Raw genomic sequence first — 24,902 nt, forward strand, 5'->3', positions numbered from 1 at the left:
TTTCCATAGGATGTTTCTATGTTAAAACGAGCTTCCTTCCAGTTACGCTCCTGAAAGCTCTGCTCTACAGAGTATGTCATTTTCATGTACTGCAGGAGAGGTACTTAAAAAGTCATGCTTGTTGATAAATGGGGAGATATGACATTTGAAACGCCTTTAAAAAAAACTGGGAGACTGTTGGGGATTCCCCTCTGCCATTTGTTGTTAAAAATGAATAAAAATGTAAGCCCTCAAACTTTATATGCATTCATACTCAAAACAAATGCATTAAAAATAATGGCTGTGGGACTTCCCTGGTTGTCCAGAGGCTCAATACAAGGGGCTCAGGTTTGATCCCTGGTCAGGGAACTAGATCTTACCTGCTGCAACTAAAAATCCTGCATTCTACAATTAAGAAACAGTGCAGCCAAAAAAAAAAAAAAAAGAAAAAATCATGTCTATGTGGAGAAGTAAGGGGACTGAAAGTAGTTCAGTCTATTTTATGTTGAAAGAGGCTCAGAGAGTTTCGGTGACATGCCTACTGGGATATGGAAGACAAGGACATTGACCATATGCCACCTTCTTAAAGAAACTAGGAAAACAACTCCGTGTTTTCTGCATGATCACTCTGACAGGAAAGAATTTTGATTTTCCTGCCGTGGTTGAAAGCTGCCAAATCCCATCTTAGTTTCTGCCTGTTGCTCTAGCATTGCATGTGCAGGCTCGGTCTAGATAGACTTGTTTTCCCTGTCATCTCCAGCTTAGCGAAGGAACCACTTCCATCTTTTTGAGAGACTTCAGTACCAGAGCAATCTTGATCTAGCACTGTTTACCACCTACATTAACCACTCCTCTGCCCAGATTTGACAATGTACTAAAAAGGATACCAAGTTTGTCGGGGATGAGCCGGTTGAAGTTCTTAGCCCTACAATACCCTACACTGAGAACTAGTACATTGTTTTTTGAAAACTTTATTTTTGAAGTTAGCTGTGCTGGGTCTTCACCGCAGTGCTCAGGCTCTGGAGAGTGCGGGCCAGTAGCTGCAGTGAGGGTTCAGTTGCCTCCGGGCACGTGGGACCTGCTTGCTGACCAGGGATCGAACTTGTGTCCCCTGCTTTGGAAGGTGGATTCTTAACTGCTGGACCACCCACCAAAAGTCCCTGATAAATTAGTTTTTGATTCAGAAAGAAACAGGAGAAAGATTTCATGTGTTTTTAAGAAAAAAACAGGTACCAAGGGGTGTTCCCAGCTTTGTTTCCTCTCCTGCTCTCACTCTCAGGAGGCTGGACAAAGTCATAGTCACTGTGGGCTGTGAGCTCAGTCGCAGTGAATTCACTATAAATCAAGTCTTGTCCATATAGACAAGCTATCTACATGTAACTAAAGGGTTTACCTTTATTTGGACTTTTTTTTCAGTGCAAAACTTTTTTCTCATATGTGAATGCAGAAATTTACTACTTTTGGGGTTGAAGACCATGTGACATGACTACAATATAAGGAAACGAATTTTCTCAAGTGTCTTGCACAAATGAACTTACAGCAGTTTACGTACTTTGGTGAGACAGGACCTTATCCGGATAAGCAAATTCATTAACAGCTGTGAAAGGTCACTCCATATTGTCACTACATTATAATAACAAAATTATAAGCTTGCCTTACATAAGAATATTTAGTGCATTAAAAACACTGAGACTCTTTTTTCCAATTTTTTATTACATTTGGACCTTTAAGAAACATATACCATCAGTTATACCACTATTCAGTAAAAATCTATTCTAGTTTTTAGAATGCTTATGTGTCACAAACTATCTTGCTTCTAGTCTCTAAGACTTTACTAAGTTTATCAAAAAGGTTGGCTCTGACCTATGGGATCCTGAGCCTTGAGGTTTTAAATGTTTTGATTATTGTAAAACAATTTCCAGTGGGTGAACCTTAATTCCCAGCTGTTTTCTTTCTAGCATGGGCTAATCATTTTGAAGTTACATATTCCATTACAAGAATATTTACTTCTTTCAGTTTTGTGATCTATTCCGTCTTTGGAAAACTCAGGGAAAAAAAGTATTTTTTCCCCCTGTACAATAAAGATGGGTTCTCACCAGAACATATCTGATATTAATTATAGCAAAAGGTGTATAGATAACTGTATATGTGCCATGTTCACTTTAACGACTATTTCATAAGCCAGCAACTAACTATGGAGACTATTTCTGGACCAATACAATCCAAGTGTGGCTGTAGGTACACTCAACACATTAACACAACTCTTGGTATCTGACACTGACGAAAAATAAAAAAGGGTAAGTGAACAAATACATACTCATACATGATTACGTTCTCAAGAAGCTGCTCTTTGTGGAAGGAAGCAAGAAAGCAGGCCTTCAGGAAGCTATTGATGGGGACTGGGAAGGCTTAAAGCTATGGCTTTGGTAAGCACCCAAGTGAGCTGTAGGAAGGCATTTGTACAAGTAGATTCTGCAGCATCAAAGGAGAATTCTCTAAAAGAGGTGGGCATTTTCTCAGTTAATCTAAATTCTGAGGCTCTCAGCAGTTGAGGGCTAGAAACAAGATCCAAGGAACCATCTTTGCAACCGCTTACGAAAGGTGACTGTGCCATTCAGCTCGTGATGCTAAATGGTCCAAAAGCCTTTGGTGGTGTGATATGGACAAGAACAATACTAATACACAAACCACATAACACCATTAAAACTCAAAAAACATTTTTTCATTTAAAAAAGTTATTTAGAACACATAAAACAAGGCAACATTTATTCTTTTTTCTCGTCTTCTGGTACGGGATCTGTCGGTGGCTCCTCCACGGCTGCGCTGTTGCTTTCGGAGCCAGTGTTGCTATCACTGGTCCCTTCCTCTGCCAGACTGTCCACCCCTTCCTGCCCGCTCTCCTTGTCCTCAGGAGTAGACGTGCCTTCTTCACCATTCTGTTGGCTTTCTGTCGTATCTTCAAGGTGTGTCTCCTCTGTAATCACACATTTGTCACTGTTAGTTCCCAGACAAAAATTTACACTTCTGTGTTGACAGTCCAGAGCTGCAGCATCCAGTGATAAGGCAGCCACTCACTACATATGAATACACATATCAAGCACCTGAGATGGGCTAGTGTGACCAAGGAACTTTCAGCAGGTTTAAAACAAGCTGGAATTTGGAAAAAAAAAAAATCCACTTTTTAACTGTAAATTTTGAATCTCAATACAGATCAAGGGTTTCTGCTGAAAATTTAGCTTCCAAATTTCAATGTGCTCTAAGTCTAAAGTGCACACTGGTGTTTGAAGACTTATTAAAATTAATTTCACTTAAATTTCATTAAAAAGGCTCAGTAGCAGAACATTTCTAATTACACAGGGACATATTTCTTTGGACAATGCTGTGTGAAGTGCTCGGATTTAATGAGTGAGAAAGCAGGTAAGGAAATGGTGGTATAAGACTGATAAAGTATTTTGTTATAAGTCATGGTAGGCTGTTTTCTGTTATTGCTCCAATAGTCTGAAACGATTTTCTTCAGTTAGGAGGATAAAAATTTGAGTAAAGACCTATGGTGGTGGTGGTGTAGTTGCTAAGTTGTGTCTGGCTCTTTGTGACCCCATGTACTGCAGTCTGCCAGTCTCTCCTGTCCAGAGGACTTCTCAGGCATGAATACTGGAATGGGTTGCCATTTCTTTCTCCAGGGGATTTTCCTGACCCAGCAATCGAACCCAGGTCTCCTGCTTGGCAGGAGGATTCTTTACCACTGCGCCACCTGTGAAGCCCAAAGACCTACAGGCACACTCTCCTACAGGCATACTCTATTCATAGATGACAAAACAGCGGCAGAGGACCAAGTAGTGTTCCAGTTGCCAAGTGAGTGAAGGAGCCGTACTTTCATCCTCAGGCTCTCGCTTTAACCACAGAATGTGTTCATGCTCCAAATTTGTTACGATAAAAAACATGTTCACACAAAACAGAAAATGATTCAGATAATTAAACTTAAAATCTGACTATCTGAAATGTTAATCTGCTGAATTACATTCTGTAGAAATATCTGGTAAAGATAGCATATCCCACTTAATGTTTTCCAAATGTCAAATCAGAAGTTGTCAGCAGAGCACCAAGGGTGACCGTGGTCCCTCTCAGCTCTCGTAATGACAGTCCAGGGAGCTTTTGGTTGTGTTTCCCATGCTTCCTCCAGCTCAGTTCTGTTTACTACACAGCACACTGAGCAGGGTCAAAACCGCGCGCAGGGCGATCCCAAGATTTCAACCAATAATTGATTTAATCAGTACTTCCCGTAAGCTTTGCACGCTGTTTGCCTTGAGGCATGTTTTTAGTCAGGAAAATCAGTAAAACTGCAAGTATGAATTTTTCTAGGATGGAATCAATAAACACTTTCTGTGAGACTAGATAGAAAATTTTCAGGTTTTGTGAGTCAGGCTGTCTTAGTTGCAACTACTCAACTACACTGCTGGAGCCCCAAGGCAGCCACAGATAATGTGTAAACAAATGGTTCCAATAAAACTTTATTTATAAAAACAGGTGGCAGGCAGGATTTGGCCTGCAGGTTTTATTTGCCCAACTCTGTTCTAGGACACCAAAGATGACTGATCTTAAGGGCAAGGACCACATGCTGTTTAAACAATTTTAGCAATAAAGGTTAAAATACTGAGTGCCAATACCATGCCAAATCCAGTAATGATGATTTTATGTACATCTGCTTCTTTATCCTTGGGAATTCAATTTCAAGAGGTAGGTGCTAGAATATTTACTAAGGAGGAAACTGAAATTAACTTACCTAGACTGAAGGTCACAGTGCTAGTATGGGGTGGAACAGTACCCAAATCTGTGGGCCCTCCAGGCCAGTACCCTTAACCGTTAAACCACTACATTCAATACTTTATATCCCAAGTAAGGGAATGATATGACTCAATCTGGGCAAATACCCAAGACCTCAAACAGCCAGACTAAAGGCAACACATCACTGCTATTTTGTACCAATACCAACACTTTAAGTGAATCTATTATAAGAGATTAAGATTTGGGAAGAAAGAATGCATATCTCATATGAAGAATAATTCAAGAGGCAAGATTAACAGAGTGACCTCCAGAAAGCACTGAGAAAGGGAAGTCAGAATTAAAGACAGCTGTAAAAGCCCTCAACATTTACTCTGCGATCACCTGGCAGGCTACCTGTCTCCATCGGCATGCTCTCGTCCTCCTTCTTGTCTTCGGTCTTGCTCGCTGCTGGCTCCTCTTCAGGAACGATACTGCTCTGGCTGCGGTCGGCTTGCTCTGCTGCCTCTTTTTCCCTTTCCTCCTGCCTTTTTCGAGCCTGCTCCTCAGCTTGTGCAATTTCAGCGGCAATTTTTTCCATATCCACTTCTACTTTCAAACCACACAACTAGTAGTCAGAAAACAAAACACTCTCTTAGTCATGTTCTTTTCTTACAATCTCTGAATCAGAGAAATTATTCACAAGTGGGTTTTCTTGGCTAAGAACTATATTCATATATATGGCAGGAAAAAAACCAAGCTCTTGTGTCTACAGGAAAGTTGCCCTAGCAGCCATGTAGTAGCAAGTGTTCCAGAATAGTTGGTGAAGCAAAGCTGAAAGCCCTGGCTTATACTCAAAGTTTCTATTTTATATTTCAGGCTGCTAAACACTCTATTTACTTGTTTTCATGTGAAGTGCAAACTGTGAGCTACAGCTAAGACATTTGATGAGTAAGTTGCAATGAAAATAATTCACAAGTGTATGAGAGTTTAAAATATCAGAGGGTTCTAGAGTCTCAGGCCTAGTTCATGGAACGTGTATACTATACAATGTTTCAAACCTATTGCAACGTTGCCAGAAAATGGAAATTATTTTATAAAGTAAAGATCTTACCAGCTACAGCAAAGTTAACCCTGTTTCAAAGTGAATGACACTACATAAAAACACTATTTTGGAAAAAAGAATGAGAAAAAAAAGTAACAGACACAGTGATACAAGTATACGTAACACATTCGATACCCTTTTAAGCTCATTGTTAAATGAGTCTGTGCTTTCCAGGAATTTCCTCTTCTTTTCTTGGTGTCGCTCCTCTATTTGAAGAAGTTCAGCTTCTAATTTTCGCTGTAAAAGATAAGACCAGGCTTTGTTATTTACTACTAAATTATCTTCTCTAAAGCTAATGTCAAACACAGAAAATATGTCTCTTTTTTTTAATGGTCCACACTTTTTCACAGTGTGATAAGTGTTTCACTTTTTAAATTTAAATTACTTATTATATAATGTGCTAAAATTTAAAAAATGTAAAAATGCAGCACAGAGAGGATAACTCATTAACAAGAGTAAGTCAGACAATACTGTCAGCTCTCAGCAATGTTTTGGAAGAAAAATATTTAGTAGGCTAGTGAAAGTTGATAGGATATCTCAAAATTCTTAACAAATACACTTTCTGTCAAAAGGTTCCCTGTTACAGTTTTAATGACAAACTTACTAAATCTCTGGGAAGGGTCTACACCCTCCAGCCTCTTCCCTGAATCAGGAACGGGTTAGATTGGACATAAATATTTAATAGGCACACTCATGCATGGTACACAATCAGGTTACCGGGCACCTATGGCACAGGCCCATCTTACCATAACAAATGTTTTCTGTCTTTACCTGATGAACCATTAAGGACTGGACCTGTCGTTTAAGAACCTGCATTCTAGCTGTTGTGACAACTGACCGAACGTCTGGCACCACACTTTCACTAAGGATTTCACTGATGAGGCGGTGGTTTCTCTGGAAACGGGCGGTGGCTGTATGCTTCATTGAAAAGCCATCATCATAATCTGGAAGAAACAACATGATCTGGAAATCAGGTCACCAATTACCATAATTAGCACTTAGTTACCAAGAAGCCATGGTCCTCACTGGTCGAATAAGTGGGTTTAAAGGGCGTCAAAGGAGCACCAGGGCAGTCACTTGATAAAAACCATACAGAGGATACAATGTGTTCACCCGCCAAGATGCTGGTTTTTCTCACAAAATCTTTTAAGTGAGGATGTGCATCTGATATTTGGCTGAAACACAAATCAGATATAACCAAGTGTCTTTGGCCTGGAAATCAACATGAAGGCTGCACGTGATAGCAGTACAGATTTTGCCAAATATTTCACTCTCTGGATATAATTCAAAGCTTTTACAGCTGATGATGCAAAGGAACTTTCTGGTGTCTTTGTCACTGTAGCACTTCAAAGTAAGGAAAATGCCCACTGCAGAGAAAACATTACCTCTAGTAATAGCAGTTTCCCAGATGGGCATATATATTTTATCAGATTAAAATAACACTAAGGCCTTAAAAAATGTTTAGTTCTAAATTTCACTTTTAATGTTTATCAATTTATACATGTATACATTTGTTACCAGTGTATAAGGGTATCACACATTATTTCTATTCACTCAAGTTCATATACATATAGTATGGGTCTAGTTTACAAGCTTATTTTTAGTAGCTATTACCTTTGCTCTTACACTATTACACTTTGCCTAAGTGGGTCTTAGGAAGCATCACTACGAACAAAGCTAGTGGAGGTAGTGGAATTCCAGTTGAGCTATTTCAAATCCCAAAAGATGATGTTGTGAAAAGTGCTGCACTCAATCTGCCAGGAAATTTGGAAAACTCAGCAGTGGCCACAGGACTGGAAAAGGTCAGTTTTCATTCCAATCACAAAGCAAGGCAATGCCAAAGAATGCTCAAACTACCACACAATTGCACTCATCTCACACGCTAGTAAAGTAATGCTCAAAATTCTCCAAGCCAGGCTTCAGCAATACGTGAACCATGAACTTCCTTATGTTCAAGCTGGTTTTAGAAAAGGCACAGGAACCAGAGATCAAATTGCCAACATCTGTTGGATCATCAAAAAAGTAAGCGAGTTCCAGAAAAACATCTATTTCTGCTTTATGACTATGCCAAAGGCTTTGACTGTATGGATCACAACAAACTGTGGAAAATTCTTAAAGAGATGGTAATACCAGACCACCTGACCTGCCTCCTGAGAAATCTGTATACAGGTCAGGAAGCAACAGTTAGAACTGGACATGGAACAACAGACTGGTTCCAAATAGGAAAAGGAGTATGTCAAGGCCGTATATTGTCACCCTGCTTATTTAACTTACATGCAGAGTACATTATGAGAAATGCTGGGCTGGATGAAGCACAAACTGGAATCCAGATTGCTGGGAGAAATATCAATAACCTCAGATATGCAGATGGTACCACCCTTATGGCAGAAAGTGAAGAAGAACTAAAGAGCCCCTTGATGAAAGTGAAAGAGGAGAGTGAAAAAGTTGGCTTAAAGCTCAACATTCAGAAAACTAAGATCATGGCATCCGGTCTCATTATTTCATGGCAAATAGATGGGGAAAACAGTGAAAACAGCGGCAGACTTCATTTTTTGGGGGCTCCAAAATCACTGCAGATGGTGATTGCAGCCATGAAATTAAAAAGACGCTTACTCCTTGGAAGAAAATTTATGACAATCTAGACAGCATATTAAAAAGCAGAGACATTACTTTGCCAACAAAGGTCTGTCTAGTCAAGGCTATGGTTTTTCCAGTGGTCATGTATGGATGTGAGAGTTGGACTATAAAGAAAGCTGAGCAATGAAGATGCTTTTAAACTGTGGTGTTGGAGAAGACTCTTGTGGTGTTGGAGAGTCCCTTGGACTGCAAGGAGATCCAGCCAGTCGATCCTAAGGGAAATCAGTCCTGAATATTCATTGGAAGGACTGATGTTGAAGCTGAAATTCCAATACTTTGGGCACCTGATGCGAAGAACGGACTCATTGGAAAAGACCCTGATGCTGGGAAAGATTGAAGGCGGGAGGAGAAGGGGACGACAGAGGATGAGATGGTTGGATGGGATCACCTACTCAATGGACATGAGTTTGAGTAAACTCCAGGAGTTAGTGATGGACAGGGAGGCCTGGCGTGCTGCAGTCCATGGGGTCCAAAGAGTCGTACACAACTGAGTGACTGAACTGAACTGAACCTTCGGTCTTATCACTACCAGTTTCTGACATATCTGCTAATAACATGTGCTATTTTTTGTTAATATTTTTATTTAAATCAACTGACTTTTTAAAAAAGTGCTTCCTCTTAAGCAATACACATTAAAACCAAAGTTCCTCTATCAGAGGCGGGGGACCATACTGTAGCAAACTCTACTGCAAAGGCCCTAACTGTGTTGCTGTGTCATTTTAGCACGTCCCTTCATATCTGGTACTTGAGTAGTTACTGAAACTCGGATTATCAGAAATACCACCACTATGAACTGTTGTGCCGATTATTTTTGTTTCAAGTAGTTTCTGTAGGATATTACTTCTGAAATTAAAATTACTGGGACAAAAGATACCATTAAAAAATTCTGTGACTTTTTTTTTACTTAAGGGAGTTTTTCATATTCACACTTAGGATTATGTACATTTGTGCTAGGTTATCCATCCAGGTTTCCTTTTTATTACTGTTCTTCTTTCATATGTCCCCAGTGTTGATCACTGACAAATAAAGTCTTAGCAATACGGGCTTGTCTTTCCTTTTTTAAAAAATGTATTATTTTTTTGGCCATGCTGAATAGCACGTGGGATCTTAGTTCCCCGAACAGAGCTCAAACCATTGCATTGGGAGGGCACAAACTTAACCAAGGAAGTCTGCACCTGTCTTTCCTTGCACTTTAGTTGGCTGATTTATTTTTGGGTAAGGGGAGGGTAGGTTTATATTTTCTAACTCACCAGGTATTTACTTGATCTCATGAATATTCTCTTTCTAAAAAAAAAAGAGCCTACACTATTTTGTGAGGATAACTGCCTATGTCCTGCAGGCTTGTAGGTCTTCTCTCTTAAGAGAGCAGCTGCTGTACTTGTGGACCTTCGGCCTTCCTCTTGGTTTTATGTACATTTCCACCCCCCACAAGTCTTCCTCTTGCTACTCTGTTCTGGGGGTAAAGTCTAAGGTCTAAAGTCATCCTTATCCTGGCATCTTAATTATTACTGTCCTTTCTTACTGCCAGCTCTAGTTCTAATATCCTATTTTCAACTTAAAAAACATAATGGGCAGAAGCCTGAGAAACAGAGAAGGGCTCTCTTTTCAAGACTATTCCTTAGTGAGTCTCCTTCAGGCCCACTCCACGTTCATGCTGTTTGTTACCTTCACCTAGTGAAAACTTCGTCTGATTCCTACTTATGGCTTCTACATCCCAAGTCTTTGTTCCCACTTATTACTGACCTCCCATCCTTCCAATAGTTTGTAAACTGGATCTTCTATTTGTTTAGTTCTGTGCTTTTTTCTTGCATTAGTCATTCAATCTGACCAATTAAGAGTTTGCATGTGCCCGTGTGTCTGTAGCACAGCTGACTGCTTAACATGCTTGATTCTCTCTATTCCCTATTCTAGTCTCCATGTTTATTAGATTTGTATTTATGAGGATATTTGTCAATATTCCAGTCCTTTCTTTTAAAAACTCATTTGTGCTTTTTCTCGAAGTATTTCAGTTTATTCATGTCTTTAGGTGGTATTAGTGCTTCTTTTCTTAAAGGTCTCTTCTTTAAGGCCTTATAAGCTTCTTTGTTATTACTACTTTAAAATGGGATCTTAAATTATTTTCCTAATGTTTCTGTTGCTTGCAGCTAGAGCTTCCAACCTCTTCCACATCACAGCAGCACATGAGGAAGATGATTTGTATAGCATGCGTGCTATGTGGATGAGCACACTCAGCGGGAGGTGGCTAGCTCTGAAGCTCCTTGCAGCCTCAGACCCCGCCTGGCTGCAGAGAAGCGGAAGCGCACGAGCACACCTGCAGACTCTTCATGGAATGCCGATTAGGAAGCTCTGCTCCACGTGCGTGTGTGTGCATAACATTTGTAGGTGTGCACCCTCGTAGGGCTTCTTAGGTGGCTCAGTGGTAAAGAACGTGCCTGCCAAGCAGAGACGTGGGTTTGATCCCTGGGTCAGGAAGATCCCGTGGAGGAAATGGCAACCCACTCCAGTATTCTTGCCTGGGAAATCCCATGGACAGAGTCTGGCGGGCTACAGTCCATGGGGTTGCCAAAGATCCAGCGTGACTTGGCGACTAGGCAGTAAAGCATCCTTGTAAGCATCATTATGAGTTGTATTTATGAATTCTAGTTGGATTTCAGAATTAACTAGAGTTCAAAATGTCTCTTCCCACTCATTTACTTTGTAGCTTAAGAGCCTTTAACTCAGCTGATTTAAGGAACCAATAACAGTAACCTGAAGGCATTTAACTTTTAAAAGCAGCTGAGGTAAGGAGCACAAAGATTTTGATAAACAATAGGTAGTTTTTGCTATTGTCTGCAAAAAGGGTATTTCTTTTTCTTTGGGAAATTTACACACAAATCTTAATCAAAATAATTATTTAAAATATTGAAATGGCACTTAAATTATGCTCTGTTTGCCATTTCGGATAGGAAATAAAACTTCAACTTAAGAGATTTCTCATATTTTAATTCTCAGAGAAAGCATAAACAAAGCTCCACTTTTTTTTTTTTTTTTTACCGTCTGGGTCTTCAGCAGGCTGAATGCTCATGTAAGGTTCTCCTTTCTCCATGCGAGACTGTCTCTGTCGACTTTCTTCCTCTAAAGCAGCTTCTGCACGACTTTTCGCATTTATGTAAGCAAGGTACGCGGGGGAATTATGGTAGGCCTTCATAGATTCATTGTATTCTATCTGAAATTCAAATGTTTCTCTGTTTTAGAATTAATATTTTGCAGGTTATAATGAATACTTACATTATCTCATTTGAACATCAAAAGACAGGATAACTATCTCCTTCTTACAGACAAGAAATCTGAAGTCTAGAGAAACTGAGTGACTTGACCCAGGCAGATGAAGGCTCAGCTGTCTGATTAGATTGTATGTTTCTTTTATAGGTAATAAGCAAGTGTTTACGAACTTTATCTTGTACCTGTCCCACCGTAGTTCCCATCCTACCTTTTCTGCTTCGTATTCGTTTAAATATTCTTGTTTTTCTTCATCGGTGAGATCTCGCCACATGCCACCAATAATCTTGCCAATCTCCCACAACTTTAGGTCAGGGTTGGAAGCCTTTACTTGGTCCCAGACCTTGAAAAAGAAACAGTTCAGATTTTAGTACTGATGCCTAAAAATACAGACTTTACAAATACTTTTTAATATAGAAACCTTTACTTTAATCATCAACAAAGGCACAAGGAATAGTCCATCAGCCTGCTGCAACAATTATCAAGGGTCCTCCGCTGGGTTACTTTAAGGCAGATTTCAGAAACCTCCAAACACTGCAGACACTTATCATGAAATAACTCTACACAGTCTGTCTTTCTAAAAATTCACGAGTTTACAAGGAATGAGGTTACGGCGTGTAATACAACATAACATATCGTCAAATTACACATAGAGTAATTATGACCAAAAATTTCAAAATTTCTAAGTAGTGGTGAAATAGGTAAATGCTCATCTTTAATAAAGATATCAGCTATACTTGTTATTTTGAGAGTCATGGAGGTTCATCATCTGTTCCCCCCACCAAAAAATAGAAAAATTCAAGAAAAGTATGAAGAAAATAAAAAGAACCATAAGTTGATTGTTTATAGATAACCACTGTCTTCTAGGCTTTTTTTAAAAAATTCAAACTAACATGTATTTCCTATTATTTTTATAAAAATAAGATACCAGTACTTGTAGTCTCGCATTCCTTTTTTTCACCTAACATGTTTCTCACGTCATTAAATATTCTCCAAAAGACTATACAATGCTGGCTACACAACTTGATCTTAAGTACTGTAACTGTTTATCATGTACACATGTACATTATTATTATTTTCTGGCTATGCTGGGTCTTCACTGCTGCGCAGGCTTTTCCCAGCTGCCCTGAGAGGGGGATACTTTCTGGCTGCAGCGTGTGGGCTGCTCGTTGTGGTGGCTTCTCCTGCTGCGGAGCACACGTTCCAGGCACGTGTGCTTTAGTAGTTGCTGCTCGGTGGCACGTGGGATCTTTCTGGACCAGGGCTCGAACCCTTGTCCCCTGCACTGGAAGGATGATTCTCGACCACTGGAACACAAGGGAAGCCCTTAACTGTTTACGGAATCATTTTCTTGTTGGATTTTAGTTCTGGAATTTTGAAATCAGAACTAATGTCTTTAACAACTGTAATCCTGTATCCTCTCCTCTGACTATGCACTAAATGGCTGGCTAAGTCCGTCGAACCTTGATGTAAAGCAAAGAGCAAAGACTGTGGTCCTCGGTCCTTTCTGGCTCCAGGGCACCTACCTTTCTGCTGTACCTCATGTAGGGCATCAGCGGCTTATCTGGTGGCTTTGGGGGTTTTGGAATCGTGATACCAGAGGACGCCTAGAAAAGAGTTAAATACGTTCATTACTCAATTGCTAGAAGTTCGCCAGCAAACTGAAAAGAGAGTCCCTTTAAAAATTCTAATGCGCCTTTCTTCTACTCGTCCATGGATACAAGATTCTTATATTTTCTCCACTGAAAATAGCTATCACTGCAAATTCAGAAACGTTCACATCAAAAGAAAATAAAGAAAATGACTTTAAGCACAGAGCTTTTTAATACGTTACTTAGCAGTTTATTGCCACTGCTTTGACAACCTGGCTGTAAGAACAAATGAAATATTACACAATTATCCATACAGCAAAAATATATGGTTATACATCAGATGTCCCACATTTAGGACATTACCTGGCATCCTTTTATTTTGCTTAATTTACCATTACATATACAGTCAACACTTGATTATCTCACCAGAAGCTGAACCTGATCAGCACTTACCACATCTCACACTGCCCACTGGGGACTATTTACTATTTGTACCATTTCAGGAACAAATTTCCACATGAACAACTACTACCACCACAAAACCTACTCCCTAGATTCAACAATGAAAAACAAACAAACAAAAAACCTTCTTACTCCTTTGATATCACTAGAGATTTTATTCTTAAGGTTCTATACCCATATCCAGTTTGTTTTTTTTTTTAAATAAAGGAGATTAGGAAGTGTGCACTGAAGTCACGCCTTTTTTGCACTCTTAGTCACAGCAGAGGAGTCAACAAGTTAACCAGGAACAGAGAAATGACAGAAACAGGGCCTGATTAAGTTATTTTGAGACCATATGTTAAGAAACTCCTCTTAATTTTTTAAAAATGCTGATTTTTTGGGGGGAAGACAGAGAAAAAAGAAATGGGAAACAGAAGGTGAGGAAACTAAAAAATAGTTTTTAAAAAGGTAAAGACGAAAGTGGGTGAGAAAAAGGCAAAAGGGAGAGAAACAGAGGAGATGAGCTCTTTCTAAAGGCTAAATCCAGGCAGGAGACCAAGCAGCCCCGTGGGCACCCCCCCATACACCTCCAGTACAGGAGAGCTGCTTCTGAACCTACTCACATCTCTGCATACACTGCTGCATTTGATCAGGGCCCAGCATCAAATCATGGCTGAATTACATTTGTTTCCCCCACATTTCTGGAAGACTCCTGATATTGATTTTCCTGACAGGCCGGGAAGGAAGAAGGCTTCCTTCTAATTATCAAAAGATAGGAATCAACAAATCTTTATAAGAAAACTAAGGTGACATTTTGCTCCCTTGCCCTTATGTGTTGTTGTGGTAAAACCAGATGGAAACCCCCCACCCCAATTCTCAGCTGAGACCCCAAGTCTAACCTTATTTTTCATCCAAGGGCTCAGGGAAGAGTGTGTCTGTACCCCTTCCACCACTTTCAAACAATGCTTCTTCTTCCTATGAGAAGGGTCTCCCTCCAGCCCTATATACTTGTCAGTAACTCTGCTTCTTTATACATGAACTTATGAGAAAGCATTTCATCTCTGCAGCAGTATTCCTCTCTTTCCACATCGCCCATGTATTCTTACCACACAGGATGCTATTACCTGTGTAGACAAACCCTGCTTTTAGCCAGCAGTGGGCAGCAGGGTGAAGTGAGACACGGGGGATGGACACTGTCAACACAGGCGGTACGAACAGCCAACAGGAGATCTGTCTGAGGGCTGCAGGAGTTCTCTGGTGGGTGGGTGTGGATTTCTACAAAGCTAACCTTCTGTCAGGAATTCAGAGCAAGAAACACATGAAAGTCTGAGTCTTCATACATAAAGTTACTAGAAAGCACTTCCAACTCACAGCCAACACAAACCTTCAGAATTTCATGGAGTGGGTTCCAAATGAATTAAAACACTAAAAACAAATTACAATAATATTTGCTCCTTGAAGTTTTTCAAAGAGCTGCATTTTATAACAATGAATTTGCTTCTCTTTTTTTCTCCCAAAGGAAGGTATCTGGATCATTTGCATGTTGAGGTCATATTTTCATTACATTGACCAATTTACAAATACAAACAGAACCAAACCAAAACAATAACAACAACGTTAAATTCTAGCTGGTTTTCAGGACATTAAAGGTTAATATCACTCAACAGTCTTAATTTATTAACCATCTCAAACAGACATCTTTCTAAAATGTCTCAAACATTACTCTTCACCGCCCTCCCCCCTAAAAAAAGCAGTTTGCACTGGACATAATTATAACCACTGCTTTGCTATAATCCCCTGGTTTGAGGTATGAAAAACTGTCAGTTCCTTTATTAAATGACCTGATAGTTATGATTTTGGAAGGCATGCCTCCTTTTTCAGCTGTTTCCATCCTTGCTGCTGTCAGGAAACCTACCTCCAGCAGCAACTGTCCCCCTCTCCAAATGGCAATGAGTCGGGGGAAGACAACTAATTATTCTAGTTAAAACTGCTTACAACAGAGGAAGGTCCCCTGTGAATAATAAAGTCTATGGTTTAGTGAAATTTTGGCTACTTGAGAGATTTGTGTTATTTCTTCCCAATTTTCAGCTGCTTCTCTGGTAAGATCTTATCTAAGGTTTTCTTCTGGGATGAAATTCCCATTAAAGCACAGAAATGAACTGTTCTTAACATTCTGTCTCAATCTGTTTTCACATAGGTACTTAAGAGAATGTTAATCAGCATCTGATGAAGAACTGACCAGAAGTGAATTCCACTTTATAGCTACCATAAGCACTCCAAAAAGATTTCAACATGCTTATATCTATAAAGTGTTTATTGTCTGAAAACTCTTCAAGTTTTCTGGAGTCATCGGGAAAACCACGTGTTCATGGATCCTATGGGAAGCTACTTCACAGGGTGTCATCAAATCACTGCTTCAAATCAATGACTTCAGGTGATTTGCAGACAATAACACCAGAGAAGCTCCCCCACAAAGTAACACATACATGGGGTCATATTAAAATAACACTTTTATAAAGGTCAAAATCAGAGCTTAAATTAAATATACAGACAAAAAGAAAAAGGTAGTTTAAAATTTTAGGCCTAATTTTTGTAAAGAATGATTACCCGAGAGGTCACTAAAAGCTGAAGGAGTAACACAGGCTAAAAGCCCCCACATTTCCTTCAAGTCTACACAGCACCTGGATTACCCTTCAATATGGTGTTGAGAGGACAATAATACAAATAAAACAACTATAAAGAACCAGAACATCAACATTTCCATGCCCAACAGCCTTCCCATACTAATCTACCCTAAAGCTAGTGCTTACTCCAAATACTGGGCTCCAACAGCCCCAGGAAGGAATGGGGAGAAACAGATAACTGGCCAAGGCTGAGACAGCGACTGTACCCTCCTGTTCCTGGTAAGTCTCCACTGAATGACACCACTTTATTAACAAAGGATTCCCAGATACATCCCAGCTGAGAACAGAATGCTTACAGAAAATAAAATACAAATGATTCTAATACTACCGTTACCACCATTACTTTTCTATCAACATAGATAATCAAGAGCTGACTGTATAGAGCTATTAAAATGTAATCATTCTTTTGATTATTACCCATGAATAATTTTCTGTATTAACATAAATGATCCAAAATTGATTCTGCCCCTTAATTAAAATAAATGTTCTTTATCATTTGATAACTTTGCCACCCATTACACTTGTCAAACACCACATTCAGGCCAGGGGAAAAACAAGTACCAATGCACATAAAAACTGTATGCATTGTAAAATGCATACATACACACACTTTGTCAGAATTCTTTTCAGATACCATGAAATATGCATGGCACATAAAACTTGATATGCTTATGAAGTACAAATTATGCGGAAACAATGAAATATTTAGACAAACAAAACCTATCAAGCTAAGCAATATGCTTACCAAGATAGACATATAGTTTGGTAGTTACAAGCTTTCTGTTCTAGCTTGACTACAGGGTGAGAGGGCTTTTCTGAAGTCACACTAATTGAATTATTTTTGAATACAGCAAACAAAAATCAGGTATTAAAAAGTTTACAGCCATTCTGGGTTGTATAAATTCTTACCAATATCACATTCCAATGTATGTTGGCATTTGGCTTTTGGATTTATTCATCTATTTTTGGTAAATAATTTTTACAGTTATTTGTTTTTTTGGTACCTTAAATTTCCTTAAATGAAGTTAAAGACAATTTTAAAATAAAAAGTCTGACGTTAAAAAAAAAGTTTGAAGTACATCATCCAATTTTGGTATCTCAGGCTGATTATTTAAGTGAAACATCTAAGTTTCAGAAACCGTATCCTTTATCCTCTGAACTATAAATGTACTTCCGGTTGTAGATATGTATAGTCTGGTAACAAATTAATTTTGTTCAGCTTTCATTCTGCAATTCTTTGAATTGGCACAAGTATCTTTTTAACTAGAGAGAAACGAATCTCAGTTACGACAACTGTTAAATCCAAAAGACAAATAATTGTGTGCAGCAGTTCAAACTGGTAGAATAGCCCAAAAAGGCCAGGTCTATAAGCCCAGTCTTTATTAAGAAAATAGTTCTTGAGCCTAATGCCAAATACCTTAAATGAAAGATACTCTTTGCCTCAAAAAGGGCATCTTAACCATAGGAAATCCTAGGTTTGTCTACATAGAGCACTACCATTAAGTGCCCAAGGCTTTGTCTCTACCAATCACCAAACAGAATGGATTCTCCTTTTCTTCTATATACATACCCAGATCTCACTATTTTTTTGTTTGTTTGTTTTTCAGTATAAGATTATACAATGAATATTTAAAATAATCTAAAAGCCAGGTTAATTTTTTTTTTTAAATGGCTGTGCTGATGATTCAAAAGGACCTAAACCTGAAGGCATTTCTGGTCAATTCCAGTTGTTTGCTGGATGCTGTAATAGTTGATTCTCCTACCGTGACCCGGCTGTTGGTGCCCGGGTTCCCTCCCAGCCTGTAGTTGTTGTAGGCGAGATGACTGTATGGATTGTATCCCACAAACCCTGGTGTGCTGGGCATTTGCTGATGGAAACAAATGAGACAAAAACACGAATGAGAAATGAGCTCAAACGAGGAAAACACAGAAATGAAAAATGATCTGCATATGGCATGCAAAAGCAACCTGAATTTAAACAAGCAATGATGTGTTGTAATTGTTCTTTTTTTTTCACTGAAAAACCAGTCTGCAAGTGGTTTTTGTTTTTTTTTTGTCTCTTTCTGTCTCTTTGCAGGGGCCAGTGGTGTTTGTATGTGTGAATGTGTGTTTGTCTTTCAGGATAAGCAATACACTGAAGTGTCGCGAACATTCAGGATCACTTTATGGTCAATATATGGAATAACAACTTAGCGATATATGTCTGAGATTGGAAAGCTTGAAATGTGATAAACTGGGAGTCTGAAAACACTTCACATGCAAAACAAAACATGATTTATTTGACAGTCATGTGAATGCCACCGATGCACTTATCTACCAAAAACAAAAACAAGAAGTGGACTGCTTCCGAAGACAGCTTGAAATCATTTCATGTAGTGTGAGAAATGAGAAGAGATCCAAATCAGGAAGCCAGCAGTCATCAATAGAAAAAAACATATGTGGGAGTCAATGGATGTCACATACATGATTTCAAAACAAAGACTCGTAAGAAATGCATGGATTTCATTCTGGGGGTACTGTCTGATCTTTTTAACCCAGTCATTCTTTTAAAGGCTTTCTCTTCCATCTCTTCTTTGATCCATCTTCCACAGGTCAATCACGAACAATCTCTGCATTTAGTTTTAATGTGAACTACTTCTCTAGTAGACAGACTTGAACTTTTTTTTTTCTCAGCTGATTTCCTGATAGCCCTACCTCTTTCCAACCACAATTGCTTGTTGGAGCAACAGAATTTTCAGCTTTTGTAAATTATGTGTTGATGTGATCACAAATGGGCTCTTATATAGCAGTGCCCTTCGTGGCTAATAAAATGACATCCAATGTTCATGAGAATCAAAGTCTAGTGCATAAGAAGGATGTGGCAAAGAGAGACCAAAAGTAAGGCATTTGACCTAATGAAAGTCAATCAAAACAAGGGACAGTGATTTCATTTTAACATGCAATTAGTACCAATGCTGAATTGTATAATGTAAAGTAAACAACACATCCCAACTAAGCTGTAGCTATTATCAACACAATTTTCTAAAACATGCCACTGCACATATCCTTAGTGTCCAAAAAAAAAGGCATTCAAGCAGATCAATCATTTGATATTCTTTACAAGAGAACAAGTGATCAATTTCTAGTCTATGTAGTTATAGAAGACGCAAATCAAGCATATATAAGTAGGCAAAACACAGATGAAGTATCAAAGGCACAAAAGAAGTGTATGTTACTTGGAGTGGTGGTACGTTTGGGTGGTAGTGGTGGGTGGAGGTGGTGGTGGTGGTGATGGTGGTGGAAGAAGAAATGGAAATAAAATAAAGGAGGATAACTCATTCAATATCCATTCTGTTGGATGTACTAACCCCTAGTCTTCTGTATATTATGTGTAATGTAAAATTATAATGGTACAGAAGTATGATTGAAGAAAGGTAAAAATATCTCTTTCTATATTTAAGAAATCATAGGGTTGGTTTCTGAGCTATTTCTATTATCTCAAAAAAGTTAATGTCTTCAAGATAATATACGCTGTTAGAGGCAGTATTTGCGTCAAAATGACACCTTCAAAGGTTGCGTACGCAATGATAATCCCTGTTCAATATTATGAGGCAATAATGTAAGAAAATTAAGTAAGGGAACTTAAAAAAAAAATTGAAACTAAAACACTGCAATTATACCATTTCCAAAAATGAAGTACATGGTTAGCTCTTTGAGGTCAGGAATCTCAATTGTTCAACTCCACCTGTATAGCCACTAGCAGAGTGCCAAGGAGATGGTAGTAAGAAATGTTCTTTAAGAAAGGAAATAAACCAAACACAGGACTTTAAGATCTACTGGAAGTAACTTTAGAAACTGTACATTATAGAAAGTTGAGATGTGATACAGTATCCCTTTTTAAAAGCATCTTACTAAGGAAAAACAAATTGTTGATAAACTGAAACATACAGCAGGTTAGTAAATAAAAGTTAATCTAGTGGAGAAAACAAAGTTACACAAGACCCTAATTAGTTAGCTAGCCTGAAATTTAGGGGTGGGGAGTATGGAAGGAGGGCTAACAGCTTTAGTTAAAGAACTTCTTTTGTAGGATATGGTCAATGTTAACAGTGTTTTTTGTTTTTAAATAAAAAAAATAACAAGGAATCCATTTCAGCAAGGCTTGAAGAGTTACTGTTAAATCTGTTTTGTGGATTGGGCAATTATTTTACATGCTGACCAAGCTGGGCCAGAGCTTGCTTGGTGAAAAAAACTAGTTCACTATTATTTATACACTTTGAAACGTATCAAGGGCATAAAACTCAATAGCAGGATCTGACCCACAGATAATGAAATCCTTACTTGAACAGCTTGAAAATAAAGATTTACAATAAGGTAGTATAGAACTGGAAGCTTTATTGTTTGATTTAACGTGAAAATTATATACAGAGAGGAAGAGAAAAATGTAACCAATTGAAGGTTAGGTTTAAAAACAATAAATGCCAGAATGAGCATTTATTTCATATTAGCTTTCAAGAATCTTAATAGAGATGAACAAGAAAAGTGTTAAACTTGCCACTTATTTCTAATTAAAAAAAGAACTGAGCATAGGAGGTTGGCATTTCAGTAGTATGTTTCTTTAAATGTTGGGGTTGGTTCAAGGTAAGATGCAGAGTTATTTTATTTAGTAGGAAGTGCTGTTTTTTAGCTGAATTTTTCATCCTGTTGCTGTGATGATTGAGTGACTGTCACTGGAAGACATCTGGGTTTTTGTATCAAGGCCAGACTTGGCTATTACATTAACAAGAAAATTAAAACTTACTGTTGCAGGAGCTGGGGTGGGAGGTGGGGCATAAGATGGTCTTTCTGTTTGAAAGAAAATAAATAACTTCTTGTAAACAACTGAGATATAATACTATGCAACAAAACTACCAATGGTCCTGTTTTGAAGAAAAAAAAATGAGAGTATTTTGGAATTCCCATTTGCTAGGGCATTAGTCTCTTATTAATATAGATTGATAAATATAAAAAATGAAACTTACTTGACATTTTGGAAGATTAAGTTCTCAGTTCCTTAAGAATGAATCTGAGACACTAAAATAAAAAAAAGGAAAAAAAAAGAAAAATAAAGATAATCAAAACTCAGCAAGCATAAGAGAATGTTTTTCTAAAGAATAGGGTAGTTTGATATTTCTTTGTAAAATTACATTATCTTCTAGTAATCAAGCCTTTTAAATATTTTACTAGTTCTTTAGGTCACTCAGTTGATCAGAATTAAATGACTAAAACAAATGACAGGGGATATTAAAAAGTAAGATTAGACATGTACTTCCAAGTTTTTGGTTTTTTTTGATACTGAGCCACCTCTTGTATGGAAAACGTTTCGCTGATGCCATGTAAACATTTAATCAAATCGGCAAAAATACAATGACAAAAGAATATGATGTATTATTGGGGCCTACCTCAACAAGGCCTACCAGACACTGACAGCTCCCTGATCAGCCACAGCTCTGCCTTCCTTTTAGGATAACAACTTCTTTCTAGTAAAACAGCAATTTACTCCTGAAGGCAGTGGAAAAGGTAACTGGTGTGACAAGAAACTTCACATTCTCTTATAGTAGTAATGGAGCTTCCCTGGTGGCTCAGCGGTAAAAGAACCCGCCTGCCAATGCAGAAGACCTGAGTTCAATCCCTGGGTTGGGAAGATCTCCTGGAGAAGGAAATGGGAACCCACTCCAGTACTCTTGCTTGGGGAATCCCACCGAGAGAGGAGCCTGGTACCCTATAGTCCATGGGGTCGCAAGAGTCAGACACAACTGAGCCACTAAAAAACAACATGATGGTAAACAGCTTCATAACCGCTGGGAATAAATTTCGAGAGTCTACTGGAAAAAACTCTTATTGATCTTTCTTAGCTCAACTCAAAATGTATCTCCTCAATGGAGACTTCTGGACCTATCTGTACAAAATTAAAATGTTTCCTCATTTGTACTCCAATTTACACAGATCAATATCATATTACACCTGCTAATATGGGGGCTGAATGGAGACAGGGACCAGCTAGTTCATTATTGCTGTCCTAGCACCTAGCTCAATTCTTACCAACTTCAGTCCTAGTAACACTAGCTCAGGACATGACCACACACACGTGAACTTGTTCCTTACCTCACTATACATTACACACCGTGTGTACAAAGAGATGAACATTCATTTTCAGAAAAAAAGGCAAATAACTTCTATGACTACTAGAGTATTTTCATCCGACATTATGAGAAACAAACATGATTTTTTTTTTTGCTCCTGTTTTGTATTTTAAGGGCATTTCTGGAGCATTATGAGTAAGAGGCCTGGTGTGGAAAGAAAGAAATCATTTATTTTCTCAATGGCCCAACCTAAGTCTCCCTCTCTCCTTAAGGTACATGCAGGAAACCAGAGTCTGATGCAGATTTCCTTCCTGCTCAAGCTTGGGTGGGCTGTCAACATCCAGTAGGCCTTGCTGTGGGGGGCCCTGATAATATCTGCCACAAACTCCCAGGTGTGTCACATTTTATTGTTAACACTTTAAAATTACTGATCTCTTTTGCTATACCATAAATTTCAAGAGTAATCTCGTACAATTGTCCACCACTGTATGCATCTCCGGTGCCTGGCATAAAATCCTGGAGAAGTTATTTGTTGAATACCTTATACGGGACAGGTTTACTACTTTACCACCATCTGGTTTAACAGTCACACTACCAACGAGGTGTGTACTGCTATTGCCATTTTACAGAGGGAAAAAAGGAGTCTCGTTCAGTATAAGTAACTTGACTCAAGACACAGAGTCAGGAAGTGTCAGAGTTGGGTTTCAAACCCAGGCCAAACTGTTGCCGAGTTTTCGCTTTTCACTCCAAGCCACACCGTGAGTCCTCAGATCGCTGCCTGGACAAGGGGAAACCACCCTCCTGGGGGTGAGGACCAAGGGCTTAGCTTGCCCCAAGGGCTTCCTCTGAGATCGATTTTCTGTTTGGTTTGATGTGAAGGTGCACTTTACCGGCTACTCTACTGAAGAGGGGCATGCAGAAGCGCTTTGACCACTTCCGTGGGGTTAGTGGAAGGGGCACTTCTGGCCGCCCAAGAGGAGCCCCAGATGGGACTCTCTCCCCACCCTCGCTCCGCTAGGCCTCGAAGAGGCCGCAGCCGGCCCCCGGCCCTGGTCCCGCGGCCAAGCCTGAACCCCAGCGACCCTCAGCAACCCCAGCCAAGCCGGGACCCCACGCCTCTCCACCCTCCCGACCCAGCCGGGCCCAGTCGGAAACACTCACCCGCGGGCAGAAAAAGCGCCCGCAGCTCCGGCCTCGCTTCCCTTTGTCCCGCGCACGCCCCGCCCCTCGCGTCCCGAGCTTCCGCGCTCGCACTTTCAACACTCTTCTTAATTCCTTTCCAGGCCCCACCCGACTCTCTGCAGAAAAATAAGCGTTCTAGTGGGGACGCGGTGGTGTTTAGCACAGTCGAGGATTTTTTTCAGGCTCCATACGTTCCTCAAAACTCCCCGAAAGTCAGTACTTTGCCAGCCGGGCGCCGATTCGTCACTCCGGAGAGGGAGGAGGTGGCCCGACCGCGGGTAGGCCCGGCCGCGCGGCCCCCAGCGAGCCGGAGCGGGGACGGGAGGCGCGGCGGGAGGCGCGAGGCTGAGCCGCGGGGAGGCGCGAGCGCGGCCTCAGCTTCCCCGCGCGGGGCCGGAAGGCGGCGGGGAGCGCGCCGGGTCGCCAGTCCCGGAACCACTGTGGCCGCGCGGCCCGCGCACCACCCCGGCCGGACTCAGGCCGCGCACGCCCCCCGTCCCTGCCCCCGAGAGTTTCTGGTTTTTTTTTTTCCTTCCGGTCTTTTTCTTTACTCTTTCTCTGGGAGCTGGAGTGTATATACTTCACCAAGCCGAGGATGGAGGTGTGGAGAGCCGGGTTTACAGTTTCCGTCCTCCTGCGCGCCTCCCAGGGCTTCCTACCTTAACCGCGGGCAAGAGCTTTGGCGAAAGCAGCACAGATCTATCCAGCTGTTCCCAAGCGCAAGGCTGGTGTAATTGTCACAGGTTTCTGAGCCAAGACCCGGAGATGTAAATCTCCTTGCCCCCGGTTGTGTGTCCCTGCAGCGCTGGGCAAGCGGTCTGTGTCCTAAAGCGCCTTGGCTCATTCGGTTTCCTCTGCCAGGAACGACAGTCCTTCACTTTTGGGGTTAAACTCATCTGTCCTTCCGGATCCAGCTCAAATTCTGTCCCTGATGCCCTCCGGGAACTCCCCGCCTCACGCTCCCCTCTTCCTCCCAAATTCCTTCTTCTGAACGCCCAAGAGTCTTTGATAACAATTATGGCCTTTACCTAATACATTGTATCAGACTGTGTTTGTTATTCTCAGTACTCTATGAGAGCCTTCAAAGCAAAAATTCAGCCGTCTGCATTGGTCATCTTCCTATAGCCAGTGCCCAGTAAGGCCTTGAACCATTGTAAGAAGCTCAGTA

At 40.1% G+C, this 24,902-nt stretch overlaps 1 protein-coding gene across 3 annotated transcripts; it reads right to left on the reverse strand.

Moving 5' to 3' along the window:
- Nucleotides 1,673-24,286, reverse strand: SMARCE1 (SWI/SNF related, matrix associated, actin dependent regulator of chromatin, subfamily e, member 1). Of its 3 annotated transcripts, none has more exons than XM_018065038.1 (11): nucleotides 23,714-24,286; nucleotides 21,452-21,503; nucleotides 21,232-21,275; nucleotides 18,218-18,322; nucleotides 13,264-13,344; nucleotides 11,949-12,080; nucleotides 11,513-11,684; nucleotides 6,614-6,786; nucleotides 5,978-6,079; nucleotides 5,155-5,365; nucleotides 1,673-2,953 (listed from the first exon to the last, which is right to left on the reverse strand). In XM_018065038.1, the coding sequence occupies exons 2-11, from the start codon at nucleotides 21,456-21,458 to the stop codon at nucleotides 2,745-2,747; spliced, it is 1,236 nt and encodes a 411-aa protein (XP_017920527.1). In that variant the 5' UTR covers nucleotides 21,459-21,503; nucleotides 23,714-24,286; the 3' UTR covers nucleotides 1,673-2,744. The 3 variants fall into 3 exon arrangements, with proteins under 3 accessions (XP_017920527.1, XP_017920526.1, XP_017920528.1); XM_018065037.1 differs by having other exon boundaries at nucleotides 5,143-5,365; XM_018065039.1 differs by lacking the exon at nucleotides 21,232-21,275 and having other exon boundaries at nucleotides 5,143-5,365; nucleotides 23,714-24,052.

Source organism: Capra hircus, chromosome 19, assembly GCF_001704415.2.
Source record: "Capra hircus breed San Clemente chromosome 19, ASM170441v1, whole genome shotgun sequence".
Classification (NCBI taxonomy): Eukaryota; Metazoa; Chordata; class Mammalia; order Artiodactyla; family Bovidae; genus Capra; species Capra hircus.